At 46.4% G+C, this 14,433-nt stretch overlaps 1 protein-coding gene across 2 annotated transcripts in view; it reads right to left on the reverse strand.

The window, feature by feature from the left end:
* Positions 1-829: 829 nt before the first annotated feature.
* arhgap44a (Rho GTPase activating protein 44a) overlaps positions 830-14,433 on the reverse strand; it is a 36,600-nt gene continuing 22,996 nt past the window's right edge. The window contains exons 16-22 of one of the 2 annotated variants that reach the window (XM_031573002.2): positions 13,382-13,565; positions 11,943-11,960; positions 11,393-11,581; positions 7,394-7,539; positions 6,711-7,115; positions 6,088-6,140; positions 4,476-4,613 (exon numbers count right to left, since the gene is read on the reverse strand). In XM_031573002.2, coding sequence (XP_031428862.1) covers positions 6,133-6,140; positions 6,711-7,115; positions 7,394-7,539; positions 11,393-11,581; positions 11,943-11,960; positions 13,382-13,565 — 950 coding nt within the window. In that variant the 3' untranslated portion in view covers positions 4,476-4,613; positions 6,088-6,132. Of the gene's footprint in view, positions 4,614-6,087; positions 6,141-6,710; positions 7,116-7,393; positions 7,540-11,392; positions 11,582-11,942; positions 11,961-13,381; positions 13,566-14,433 lie in introns of both variants that reach the window. The other variant, XM_031572992.2, reaches the window with a different exon arrangement.

Below are 14,433 nucleotides of genomic sequence, written 5' to 3' on the forward strand. Positions count from 1 at the left end.
TGGGAACTTCCTGCAATGTGAGGACATTCTGATACAATCTTGTATAGATCATCTTGAGTACAAATTATTTGCACAGTGATTGCACATGTTAATCTAATTCAATTTCATTTTCACACCTCCTGCTTAAATGAACCACACACCATATACCGACCTGCTGGAATGACTCCCTGGAATTTATATTTATTACCCTTCAGCTCAACCGGTGCCAGGCATGTTTGGGTTGTCTTGCAAAAGTTGGACTGAAGCTGGGATGTAGAACTTGCAGAAAGTTTGGATCTGACAAGTGTGCTGACGTGAACTATGGCAGTAACATTACTGATTCATAAGAGATTTTCAAAATAATGTGTCGTGACAAATTACAGCATTTTGTCATATTTTGCCCCCTATCTTTAACTCTCCTTGACAGTTCTTCCGTGACACAGGGCTTTGTTATGAATATGTGACATCTAAGGATATTATCCATTTTAGGTACCTTTTCCTGTAGTTCAAGATGAAATATAGGCCTACTCTATCTATATTACACTCAATAAGTGACTGCACTGTGTCAATAGAATATGGTCTGGTGATTCAATCCTTGTTCTATTGAGCTGATCTAGTTCTTGTTTTGTTAGTTTGGTTCTTCAGAGGATGCATGTGGAGGCAAAGCATCGTCACAAGAACTTTTCCATCAAGCTGGTGTATAGTGAAGATCACAGACCTTGGTATTGTAGCCAATTAATCAGAAACAGAGAAAGCTCTGCTTCAAGCATGATACAGTATATCCTGTGAACTTGTTGTAACATATCATGAGAAGAAAAGCAGCAGGCACAAAGATGACGTGGACAACGTATTATTAAAAATGTAGACTTTAATATATATTTATATATATATTTCTGACATTCTGAAGGATTGCAGTCGGCTTCACAGTACAGACTGTGTTGTTCCACTTGATATGCTAAGCAGAGGAAGGAAGGGTGGGGTGGGTCCTACAGTTCAGCAGGAGTTGGAGTGGAAGCATGGGAGAGGCTGGATGTCCATTAGTAATGTCCAGTTTAAAATGTATGTATCATAAACCCATGGCCATCTATGTCCAGGTTTTTTTGCCCCCTTTTAACCCATGATTTCGTGTCCTCAACTTCCTCTTAAAAGAAAGTGATGTGTGAGAACTACAAATTAATAATAAAAAAGAAAAAACCCACTTTACAGTCATGTCTCCTCTTGTGACTAATCAGACTAAAACAGGTTCAAAACAAAAGCACGCACAATAAGCTAGGAAGTGCAAAAATGGCCACGCATCACGGTCATTGATGCTTTGCAACATCAAGTTGGCATGCTCTTAGTCATCTGCTGACCTTTGACCTTTAGTAACCCTGATATCATTGCAGACAGCGATGTGACAGCTTCACTTGCTCATACCTTCTGTGTGAAATATATATGAAAGAATGAAATATGAATATTAAAGCTCCATCATTACCAGACTACAGCACAGCTTGAGCGGGCATGCTAACGCTTATCTGAAAACAATCCACGCCCCCTGACAAAGTCTATTGCATTTACAAAATGTAAGCCTCGACAACACCTCCCCCACTTGCTCAATAACGTTAACACAGGCATTTGACTAAAACTGTCAGTGGGGTGCAGTGGTTCACAAAATGCCACCAGAGCAAATGGAGTATGAAAAATAAGAGAGCTATTTTAAAAAGCCATGCTTCTATTGCAGCTTCTGTCAGTTATTGACAAGACCTGACCTTGATCAGCTTCAAAGTCAAGATAGACACATTCAGTCAATGCTCTTGTATAATGACACTCCTGCCTCCATAAAAAAAACACTGATGAAACCACCACAGACAAAAACCTCAAGTACACAAGAAAACTTGTCATTAGCTTTAGGACATTAATATCTAATGTGAGGGCACTTGCAATTTTCATTTTATAACCACTACAACTATTAATATTACTCAGCCACCATAATCTTCAAGAATATAATTCATTGAGAACACACACACACACACACACACACTGAGGCATATCATACATAACAGAGACTTTATCTTCTTGAGTTTAAGTCCCTGAAGTAGACAAAACAAGAAATAAAAAGTAAACCATATCATCTGCAAAAGGAATGAAGAAAGACTTTCTATCAAGTGTTGGGCAGAGAGTGGGGGTTGGATATGGCCTCTTCACTTCTCTGAGGTTCACAAGAACAAAATAATTGCACTTTGATTGACAAAATGAAATGTCCTGTCAGTTTTGGGCCTTCAGATATGAGAGAAAAACTGCAGCATCTTTCAATTCCTCTGAGAAAATGAACAGAGCAGTCATACAACCACACTACACAGACAGGTCTTCTGTGTGCCACATCATTGCACTCCCAGGGAATAACATCACACTCTAACAGGGTGTGTGTTGACAGTATGCCAGATGTCATGGTAAAATCCTTAACCACTCCAGGTTGATCAGAATAGCATCCACACCATCTTTTTGAATTGACACATACAAAAATACTGCATGTAAAAGCAACATATCCCAATTATTGCATTCAAAAAGGGTGAACAATTATTAGCATATTATAGAATCCCTCAGATGGTCTAGAGCGCTATGCAGTAATCTTTACAAAATAATACTGTTCCTCAAACATGCAATGGTGTGGGAGTTAGTGGGCAGCATCATGACGGACTGACGGTTCAGAGAGTTTTTCCTCAGGGCACTGATATTTAAGAACAAACGCGCAAAACGTTCAAACAAACACGCAAATTCTGCTCTGTCAAGTCTTCACGTGTACCGATAGCAGTTTCATGGCTTTCTGTTGCAGCGTTCAGTGCTCGAGTTCACTCACTCCTCGGTGAATCTGGCAATAGTGTGCGCCGGGGAGAAAAATAACACCACCAACATCATTTTACAGCATTTTTCTAGAACAAGATAAATATGACCACATTTATGAATATATGTATAATTCATATTTGTCTTTACATCTGAACCTGCCCGCTTGGAATTATCTACATATTTATTTACAAGTCTGTTAGTATTTACACTAGGAAGGGGCGATACATTAAGTCTGAAGCACTTGAGACAAGGTGTGCAGAGAGCATCAACAGGGCTTGCAGGCAGTGCTGTCACAGTTCAAACTACTGTTTATGTCCATATGTTTTAATGGAGAGGCCTGCTGGAGAGGCACACCAATGAGCATTAATACACATGGCCACTCTTTCTACTGTCAAAATCCCCTGTTATCAAAGCCCTTCTCTGGAAAAAAAGATATCATTCAAAGGAGTGAGCTTCAGATCTTGTCTCAAACACTTCTCCCTCAGTCTTCCCCATACATTTATGATTTGTGTTCAGTTATATCAATAACAATAGTTTAAACAAAGAACGTTCAAAAATGAGAAAGACATTCTCATACTGCACTGATGCTGATATGTGCACAGTTGAATGAGAGCCCAGTGAATACTGAAGTAAATTCGCTTTGACAGCAATGTGAAGATTTACAAGTGCATCTTTTCACTCAATTTTCTGAGCGTGACTATCTTCCACGTTTGTGTTTGTGTGTGTGTGTTTGTGTGTGAAGGTTAGGATTAGAGAAAATGATCGAGAGAGAGCCAGCAAGCAAGAGAGAAAGAGCGAGAGAGAGAGAGAGAGAGAGAGAAAGAGAGACAGAGAGAGAGCATATGGGTTTTTGTCAGATATTCATGGCAAGTTCATGTTTCGTCCTGATTTTGACAATGGGCAACATTTATATTGCATGAGGCCAACCTTTCATACCCTGTAAAACACACACAATAATAACCTCTCTCTCTGTCCTGAGGCAATCTCCACCGACACCGCTGTCTGAATCAGCGCTGCTTTGCAACCTGATCCCTGACTTTCCTAAGGCCAACAAAAAAACCCTGAACCGATACAAAAAAAATATACAAAAGTAAAAATATGGTACATATCACAAATGAAAAAGACAAGGAACAAATGAACACAATTGACATACATTTTTTTTCTTCTCCTTTCCTTCTCGGTTACCTCTCCCTATTGATGTCCCTTCTGGTCAGATTCAGCACGATCGAATCAGTTTTTTCCTCCATGGCACCATACGTGCAGTTGAAGTCACATATAGAGCTGGAGAAGTTAAGTCGTCTGTGGAGATTAAAGGTCCCTTTTTTCAGTGGCTTTGTGAAGAGCGGAAGAGTGACTGTGGCAAACCCAAGTCTGTAGTTCTGCGGATGATGGCTGGTTGACACTCAGTTGTGCATTCATCAGTGGCTTCATCAGTAGTGAAAGGCAGAGAGAGAGAAAGCAAGAGAGAGAAAGAGTAAAGGGATAGCGGGAGAAACTGAAAACAGACAGAGAGAGAGAGAGGATAGAAAGGAGGATTCAGAGAGAGAAACTGAACGGAGAGAGAGAAAGAGACCGAGGGACAACATGAAGATAGATAGAGAAAGAAGACAGCGCCTCCTGTAGGATTGGGGTGTGTTCTGTTCCGTTCTGGGGTCATAGTGTGGTGCTCTGGCCCTCCTCCTCAGAAGTGGCATCTCCATCCGGGGAGTCAGGCACCATCAGGGAGCTCCGGCAGGGCGACACCCTGAACTCGTCCAGGAGGCTGTCCAGATTGACATTGAAGGAGGGTATTTCCAAACTGAAGAAATCTGCTGTTTGATGGTGATGATGGTGAGGATGGTGAAGATGAGAGGACGAGGGCACAGGAAGGAAGAGTGGTGAAAGTGTGAGAAGACAGGAGTGAGAGGTCGTTTCATGGTGGATAAATGAGGTGGAGCGAGAGACGTGAGAGAGGAGACAGGGGAAGCAAGGTCAAAGTTCATTTCTTCGTCTGCAGCCACAGGTAGCAACATATTAGCAGCATTAGTATGTTTCTTTTTTAGTTTTACTTTTTAGTTAGAAAGATGGAGGCTGAAGTAGCTCTGCTCCTCGCATGCTCACACAGGGATCCTCTCAAACTAAGCCGCTACTAATAGGATACTAAAAAGGAAGGGAATGCTTGTCATTTGTTCTAATGTTCTAATGCCAAATGCCAAGGGCAATTTTAAACAAGTCCTTGGAACATAGTTAAAAAAACACAAACAAATGTCCATTCATACACACATTTTCCACAATGTGAAATTAGGTACTTGACTTGAGGTTTTTCGTACAACATATGAGTCATACACAGACGATACAAAACACTTCACATTTACCACAGCAACCAAACCACACAGCGGTAACGGGATGAGTGGGCGTTGTGTGAAAGCTGAGAGTGACAGGAGTGGATCCCGACGGAACGCAAAGGAACCAAAGAGGGCAAGAATACAAAAAAAATCTGCTTTGCAGCTGTCTGATGCACTGTGTCTGCGCTCTGGGATGATGTCATCCCCTGTGTCAGAACAGGATGGAGCAGGACGGACAGATTCGGGAGAAAGAGGGAGGGAGAGAGAGAGTGTGTGAGGGAAAGAGAGAGAGAAAGAGAGAGAGGGATAGCGGGAGAGAAGGAAAGAGGGATGGAGAGAGAATCAGGGGGAGAAAAAGAGCAGGGGAGGCTCTGAGCAGAAGACATGACTGAGGGAAACCACTGACCCACCACCAAAGAGTCAAGCTGGAAGAGAGGAGTATGGGTGGGGATACCTGTTAGCTTAGAGAGGAGAGGATGGGGGTTATAAAGATGGAGCAGCATCCCCTGTAAGCGGCGCCAATCCGGTTTGGGCACTTGTGCAGTGCACTCTGGGAAGGCCGTCAGCCATGCACAACCCTTGGTCTCAACACCATGCACAGAATACACTGATAAAGCAAGTTAGCCATGGCAGCAACATTGAAGTGGCAAAAGAAAGTTTGACCAACCAGTGAGGAAGAGAGAGAGACATACAGAGACAGAGAGAGAGAGAGAGAGAGAGAGAGAGAGTGGGCATAAAGCGATCACTTGCTCTTCTTAAAATAAAAATGAAAGGGTAATGTATGTACAGACAGAGACAGTGTGTGAGAGAGAGAGAGAGAGAGGGAGAGAGAGAGAGGGAACGAGCGAGCGCGAGAGCAAGAGCAGGCGTCCCCAGAGGCAGCCAGCGTGGCCCCAGGCCAAAGCCAAGGCGGACAGACTGAGATGAGACTCATGGCACGGGCGCAGCAGGACTAGCTTACCCCAAACGTCCCCCTCACACTTAGCATCACACTCAGTCCCTGGCCTCACACAGCTGCAAGGTACACAATGGTAGCAGGAGGGGGAGGAGAGGAGGGAGTAGGGAGGACAAAACAGTTATAAATCAATGAGAGAGGAGAAGAGCTTCTGTTTTACAAGCTCATAGCTTCACAGCTTATAGCTTCACATCATAAGACACAAGCCTCCCCGCCTCTCTTGAAGGCCTGGGCTCACTCGACAGCAATGGAAAGACATCTGATGTGAAATCTATGACTGCAGAGATGAATACATTAACTGACACATATCAAGTCTTGACAGGTGATTCCATACAGCCAACAGTCAACTTGATGATATATTAACTCCTTCCCCAACAGAGGTAATATTATCCTGATGATACGCCAGGAGACATTTCCCTTTCACTGAATACTATTAGTCACTTCTAAAAGCACCCAGAATGTTTAAAAAAAAAACTTTTCTAGGGGCACCAAGAAAGTTTTTTCCTTTTTTTTAACAAGAATTTCCCCTCAGAGTCCCCCGCCCGTGTAGGATGGCGAGACTGAGAGTTTGAGAGAGGAACGCTGCACTCCGGAGCGCATCAGCGGCACCGGTCCGCCGGCGTGTTTACCTGTGGACATGCTTTCCTCGGGGGACATGCCATCCAGGAGGCCCTGGTCCAGGGGCGGCGGGGTCTGTCCGGGCAGGCTGCCGGGGACCGTGGGGGGCTGTGGCGGGGGCAGGCTGGGCCTCTGGCGGGGCTTGGGCGTGGGTCGGGACTTAGTGAGCGTGCCGGTGAGCGAGGGCGGCGGGGAGAGGGCGTGGGGCGCCGATCCCAGCGGCGTCTGGCTTGGCGAGGAGGCGGGCAGCTGGCCGGGTGGGCAGACCAGGCCGTACGGGGAGGGCGTGCTCGGGGGCGTGGGCGACAGGCTGACCGGCGACGGCTGGCCCGTGGACTGGTCGGACATGCCGCCGCTGCTGCAGCCCGACAGGCCGTATGGCACCTTGGGCGGGACGGGAGCTGGCTTCCTAGAGGCTGCAGACCATGAGAGAAGAGACGGCGGAACATGATGAGAAGAGAAAAGGCAGAGCCAGAGAAACAGAAGAAAGAAGCAGAGAGAAAGACATAGCCTTGTGCATTATTTCCAATAATGCACCAAGGTAACATTACATTATCGTCACTATACAAACAACGTTTCTTTCTCTTCAATTCAGAAAGCAGAGGAGAAGCAGAGCAGAATTTAAAATTATTATAAATAGTCATTTGGTTTTCTGTGAGAGTCGTGGCATTCTGTGTTGTGAGGAGAGGCTTGCCTTTGCGCAGCGTTAGAGGGCTGTACTCTGCCGAGTGTGGTGACTGGCTGCTGCTCTGCTGGCCACCAGGAGGGGGCACTGTGGGGATCGGCACTTGGATGGGCTTGTGTCCAGTAACAGGGGAGAGCTCCTTACTCTTTAGAGTACTGGAAAGAGATGAAGATGTCAGTGTCCAGGTCCTTGCATGAAAGAATGAAAGGCTGCCTTCCCACAAGCAGACTAAAACAGAAATAAGTCACGGCACCTTGGTTCATACTTTCCATACCAAGCTCATTCTCACTTCATCACACATTTGCATTTCAGGCTTCTGAACTCCCACTGAGGTTGTGGTTATAATCTTTTAGTAAATAAAGCACACCTGAAGAGACACCATAACAGGATATACACACAGTAGTTTCACAGGAGAAGGTGTATCCAGAAAAGGCATATTTAAGTATGTACTTACCATTTCTTGCTACTTAAACTATACTGATCAGTAGCAGTAGCAGAAACTCTTGTGTATGTTGTGTAATGCTATGCTCACCATTGCCTTTTACAGCACATGTATGTGATGTGCATGTGTATGTGTGCGTGTGTGCGTGTGTGCGTGTGTGCGTGTGTGCATGTGTGTGTGTTAGTGTGTGTGTGTGTGTGTGTGTGCGCGCGTGTGTGTGTATGTTGTCAGTTTCACAGGAACAGTCCCAAGACACATGAGTGAGATGGTGGTGAATGTATTCCAACATGGGAAGCGAGGAGTAGGATGGCGAGAGCCTACCCCCCCCCCCCCCCTCCTCGTCACACCCACGCGCAGCAACACAACCACAGACGCTTCTAGTCCTCGCCTCCAGCACATCACATTTCGCCCCCAAACTCCAGGCTGCTACTTTCACAACTACACTGTGGCAATCAGGCCTGACGCTTATCTCTCACACACTTCTCATGGGGGGAGAGGGACAACATCTCAATAAAGGCTAATGGAGGGAGGTGGGGGGGGGGGAGGGAGGGAGGGGGGAGCTTTCATCAAGCAAGCTCATTCGGAGACGAGGGCACCAAATTGAGATAATGATTCATGCTGTTCTGTCTGCTGCTATCAGCTCTCAAGTCTCACAGAGAGGACTCACAAGAGATGAGATCAGTCCGCACCTGAGAGGAAAGAGAAAGGGAAGGAAAGAAAGAGAAAGACAGATAGATAGATAGATAGATAGATAGATAGAGAGATACAAATCCTGCTCTCGGGATAATGACCCCCTCTTCTCACTCAACACTACGGGGGCCATTGAGGTGGGGGCAATTTTTTTTTTTCCTGACACTTAAGGGAGCATTCATCAAGAACCACATTCACCTTCCTGGCAGGGCGCTGGTATCGAACTGGACGGGCACACGGGCGAGCCAGTCTAATCTGGCACACGAGTGTGACAGTGGCTTATTTTTAGAGCAAGCCCGAGACTTCCACAGCTCGGCTGCTGATGGCTCAGTCACGAGCGAGTAGCTAGCAGGGAGGCAGAGCCTGGCAGGCAGAAGCGCCACTCCATGGATGCATCGCACTGGGTTGTTAATTATGCTATGGACTGACCCACAGTTTCAGCTAAAAGAGGAGCGATTTCTCCAAACACAAAGAAAAAAGAAAGAAAGAAGTCCAAAACAAATTATTCTGTATGAAATAAAAAATAAATACATTCGGGTGTCGGTTTGGTCATGTATTTATTTCTATTCTATGCCAGGATTCCACTTTCTCGAAGGCCAGTAACATCCTCAGTTGCTAGGCAACCCCCTGTGAGAGGCATCGCTTGACAATGAGAATGCTACAGAATCTGAGATATTGCATTGAAACCAGCAAAGAAAAACCAAAAAAAAAAAAGAAAAAAAGAGAGAGAATAGCAGAAGAGAGGAGCAGATCAAAAAGGAGGGAGGAGGGGCACTTGGCTGGTTCAGAGCGAGGCCACGGTGGCAGTGTGGGGGGATGTGGGGGAGGGCGGCAGCCGGGGAAGGGCGGAGGGGGGGCTGGTGTGTGTGTTTGTGTGTGAGTGTGTGTGTGTGTTCATATGTGTCGCTACCACTTCACTGCTGCTGCTACTGTCACTGTCAGGAGGGCACAGAGGGCACACAGGGCGCAGGCGCTATAGTTACCTAGTCAGCCTGGGGGGTCCTCTCTCACGGGCACAGGGACAGGCGGCCCACGGTGGAGGGGGCACCGACGTGGGGAGGCTAGGGGGGTTCCCGAGGGACACGTCGCTGCGGGTCAGTACGAGGGGGGTTTTGACGTAGAGGGGCGAGGCGTTAGTGTCAATAGAGGGGGGGGCATGCGCCGCGTCGGCAGGGGGGCCGTGCTTGGGAAAGTGCAAGCAGTTGGGCTTGGGGTTGGAGTTGATGTCGAGCGAGGAGGAAGAGGAGGAGGAGGAAGAGCAGGACTGAGGGGGTAGAGCCTGAGGCTGCAGGTGAGGCTGAGGGTGAGGGTGCGACCAGCGAGGGTGCGGCGGGGAGGCGGGGGGCTGCGACTCGGGCCCGGGGGGCCACGGGCCGAGGGCAGGGGGGGGGCTTGGGGTAGAAGTGGTGCGCGGAGGCGGAGGCGGAGGAGGCGGGGTAAGGGGGGGGCGGCCGCTCCTCCCCGGGGGGTGGGTAGGCGTGAGAGGAGTCCGGCCGATTGGGCGACACGTCATCAGAGCTGCAAAAATGTCAACATAAAGAGCAGAGAGAGGAGAGAACAGCTCTAGTAACTACACAGGGAGACGCATGAGTGCGCAAGAGAAAAAAAAATCAAGTGGACTGTCTTATATTTTATGCTCACTATCCTATTCCTATTCCCTACGTTATCATAAATAATCAGTGTCAAGAACACATCAATGGCTTCAGTTACTAATGGGACTTTGCGCTAATGTTAAGTGAGTCTTCAAGGTGCCAGAAAGAAAGGCTAACAAGCTCAGCACACTATCCAGCATTGTGGGGCACAGATGCAAAAGAAAAAGGCAAAGCGGAATGATGACTTTCAGATTCCTAAAGGCAAACAAGCAAACACTGCACTGAAACAGTTGCTCTTTTTGATGCATTCAAATGAACTTGTGTGTTCTCTGCAAAAACTGCGCAATCAGGTCAAGATGATATGTTCACGGGAGCACTAATCTGCTGTACAAACAGCTAACTGAAAGGCCAATCCAAAATAAATACTGAAGCGTTACACTATGATTACAAATGGTTGCTGTTAATATTTCCATTTGGCAGTTTAAACACATTTATGCAGTAATTCATTTATGTAGTAATTCATAGTAGTTAATTTGGTAGATTAAACATCTTTGTGTAGTCGATAATTAAAATTAATTAAGGTAGTAATTGGAAATAAAAACGGTTTCTTTGGTTGATCCAGGACCTGAATCTAGCACAGCCTGAGACAGAGAACGACACAAAACCCTTTCTTGTCGGCCGAGAGGGTCACAGCGATAAGGGAAGCAGCCAGCCACGCCCACAGCCATCACATGACCACTACATAGCAGGTTAGCAACATGACGCCATGACAACCCACGCAGAAGCTGCAGCATGATCACATTAAAAAGCTGAATTCATTTGTTTCAATAGAGAGGGAAAAAAACAAAAAAAAACAAACAAAAACAAAAATAAACAGTGACTCCCTATATCCAAAGCTTTCAGTAAACAAAGTCCTGAGACTAATTCCAAATAAATCCTTGTGAAAGCCGCACAGATTAACCCTCATAGATGTTCAGGCTACGAGCGATAGTGATTAATACAACTACAGTGAGATGGACAAGCAGGGTAAATACAGGGGGTGATGGAGTGAGGGACAGAGAGGACAAGAGAGCCGACCGGGAAGGACGTGAGACAGAAATGAAATGAAATGATGAAGTAGTAAAAGATAAACAAGGAAGAATAATGAGGTAGTGGCTGTGACTGGTGAAACAAGAGGAACATACAGGAAACAAACAGTTAGTTTGGGATGGGAGATTTTGCGTGAGACTCAACCCAGTGACGATGATGGCGGTGATGGTGATGAGGGTGGTTTAGCCTGCTCACCTGCCCCGGTCCCCCGGCGGGGGGGTGGGCGAGGGCGAGGAGGCCAGCTCGCCAGGCTGCTCGGGGATGAGGGAGTCGCCGGGGAGGCCGGGCATGTGCATGGACGGGGGGGTCGAGGAGGCCTTGCGCACCAGCGTCGACGAACCCTTGCCTCTCACCCAGGATGTGTCCATCACTCTCACCCCCATGCTGGAGAGAGAGACAGAGAGAGAGAGACAGAGAGAGAGAGAGAGAGATAGGGAGAGAGAGAGAGAGATAGAGATAGAGAGAGATAGGGAGAGAGAGAGAGATAGAGATAGAGAGAGAGAGAGAGAGAGAGAGTGAATAGGGCATGGTGTAAATCATACACACCAGTCAAAGACACACAGGCAGAGAGTTGAGAAGAGCTAGGGAAAGGGAGAGAGACAGAGAGAGAGAGAAATTAGTTTTACAAAAAAGCAGGAGACAGAATGGCAAATGGCATAAAGGAGAGACTGAGTCATAAACTTGAAAACGACAGAGAGAGAGAGAGGACACAGAGGAAAGACGCCCATAAAAAGTCAGACAGTACCTTTGTATTTTCCTAACGCTGCAGTGATGGGAGCAGAAGGAGAAGGGTTAGAAAAGAAGAAGCAGTCATGACTCACTCTTTCACACACACACACAAACACACACACAAACACACACAAACACACACACACACACAAACACACACACACACACACAAACACATTCTGACGGGCAATAGTTTTATCACACATCAAGCAATGGCAGCTGAAACCTGTTAGGTGTTTACGGTTTACTTCTTTTCATATGTGTGTTGGCTAAGAACAGAAGAGATCATCATGCAGTGAGACTCAACCATCAGCAACTTTGTCTCTTCCGAACGAAGCATGTTCTGCAGTTAGGCACGACATCATACAAAATAACGAATATTGAACATACACTGATCTCCTAGTGTCCCTGCTTCACGTGAACGTAAATACACTGCAGTGTGGTGTCAACACTGACACTACAGTGATGCACTCTGGGTAGCGCACAAAGTGAGCAGTAATAGCACCAAGAGGATCATGGAACACCAGCAGGGATCAGGAGATGGAAAAAAGTAGAGAGAGAGAGAGAGAGAGAGAGAGAGAGAGAGAGAAAAAGAGAGAAATCCAGCGGTGAGGACATGCGAAGCCGACCCCAAATGAGCAGCTTTCACATCCCACCACTGAGAGCCTATTAGGCCTCAATTACTGTAATTACCTCGAGCCCCTCGCTTGGACACACAAACAAAGAGAGCTTTTGCTTCTCTTCATTTCCTAGGAATGGAGGCAGCCAGGGAGAAACAGTGGGAAAGCAGGATACTACCTTACTACTGCAGACCCAGTGTTCTTCCCCGCCACCACAGCCAACAGGCACAGCCTTCCACAGCACCTGCATTTGGCTCTGAGGCACCAGTCAACCACTAACGAGTTCACAGATGCCTCTTTAATGAGCGCTGATAAGGGTTCAAGAGGGCGGTCTGATAAAGAGTGATGGACAGGAGGAGGGAGATCCCAATCTGAGCACCTGGGTTAGGTGCACAAGACCTCACAGGCCTCCCTTATCTCCCTCCTAGTCTCTTATCAGTCCACACAGCTCAGAGGGCGCACAGAGGCATTAGCCTTAGCCTTAGCATTAGCACGAGCCTTACTACTGAGTGCTCTCGGGCCTGATGGGGCAGAGGGGTCAAATGGTGAGGGATGCACTGCTGCAGGGATCCTCTACTCACTGAGGTTATGAGACCGCTAACAACCTCTGATCATAACACCTAAAGTGTAAAGGCCAGTAAAAGTCATTAAAGTGTTAATGAAGCATGCATGGAAATGTTCAAATTGAAAATGTTCAATTTGGCCTTGTGGAAGCACAAGAGGGCGTCAGCCGTAGTAGCAGGTGCTCTGGCCACAGTTGGATAAGACAAGGAGGGGGCGGTGTCTTGGAAAACAGAGGGGGAGATTGTTGGCAGTGGGTGAGTTGGCACCATACCCATCCTTCTTGTAGAACTCCAGCATCATGTTGTCAGTGGCCACACTGAGTGGGCGGCGGCTCTGGTCGTGCTGCGGCTTGCGCTCTGATTGGTCCATGTCGGGCGAGGGCATGGAGCTGTAGTTGGAGTTGTGGTTGGAGTGGACGGGGCTCCCGTAGCAACCCGTCAGATTGAACTCAATGTCTGCAGGGAAATAAAGACAGGGGTCTAAATCTGTCCAGTGCCTATCCAATGTATGTGTGTGTCCATGTGTGTGCGCATACGCGCGTGTTTGTGTGTGTCCATGTGTGCACATACGTGCGTGTTGGTGTGTGCGTGTGTGTGTGTGTGTCTATGCACGCAAGTGGGTGTGTCCATGTGTGTGCTTACACGTGTGTTTGTGTGTATGGTTTGTATATGATCATATGTGGGTATGTGTGGTAATTAGTGCTGTCAGTTAAACGCGTTATTAACGCAAACCCATTTTAACGCCGTTAATTTTTTTATCGCGAGATTTTTTTTTTTTATTATTATTATTATTTTTTCTTTTTTTTTAGATTAATGTTCTTTTTGGCCTCGCAAACTGTGTAGGCTAATGTTACGGTTTGAGTGAATGGTGAGCGGGATACGGCGAAATGGATGATAAAAAGCTTCTGAACGGAAAGTTTACTTTTAAAAGTTGTGTTGTTCAAAAGAAGCGAGCTTCACTGTTGTCTGAAAATGTCAACAGGCAGCTGGCTGAAAGCAAAGAAGTAGTAGGCTTACCATTTATTGGTAACCTAACTGTTACGGTTCATTGTTTCTGAAATAAGAGGCCTGACTGCTACGGTATGTTCCCAGCAAACTTGAAAAAAAGAAAATATTAAGCCATGGTTTAACTGCACTATAGGCTGAGTCCTTGTTTACCTGAAATGTGCACTTTATAATTCTATTTTGTACCGCCCTGTTTGGCAATGTTGGTTTTCAATAAAATAAAACATTTGCATAAAGCAAGCCAATCCACTTTTCCATGTTGATAAGGGCATTCAAATAAAAATAAAATGATGAAAAAAAGAAATAAATGAAGGGACAT

This window comes from Clupea harengus, chromosome 1, assembly GCF_900700415.2.
Source record: "Clupea harengus chromosome 1, Ch_v2.0.2, whole genome shotgun sequence".
In the NCBI taxonomy this organism is placed as follows: domain Eukaryota; kingdom Metazoa; phylum Chordata; class Actinopteri; order Clupeiformes; family Clupeidae; genus Clupea; species Clupea harengus.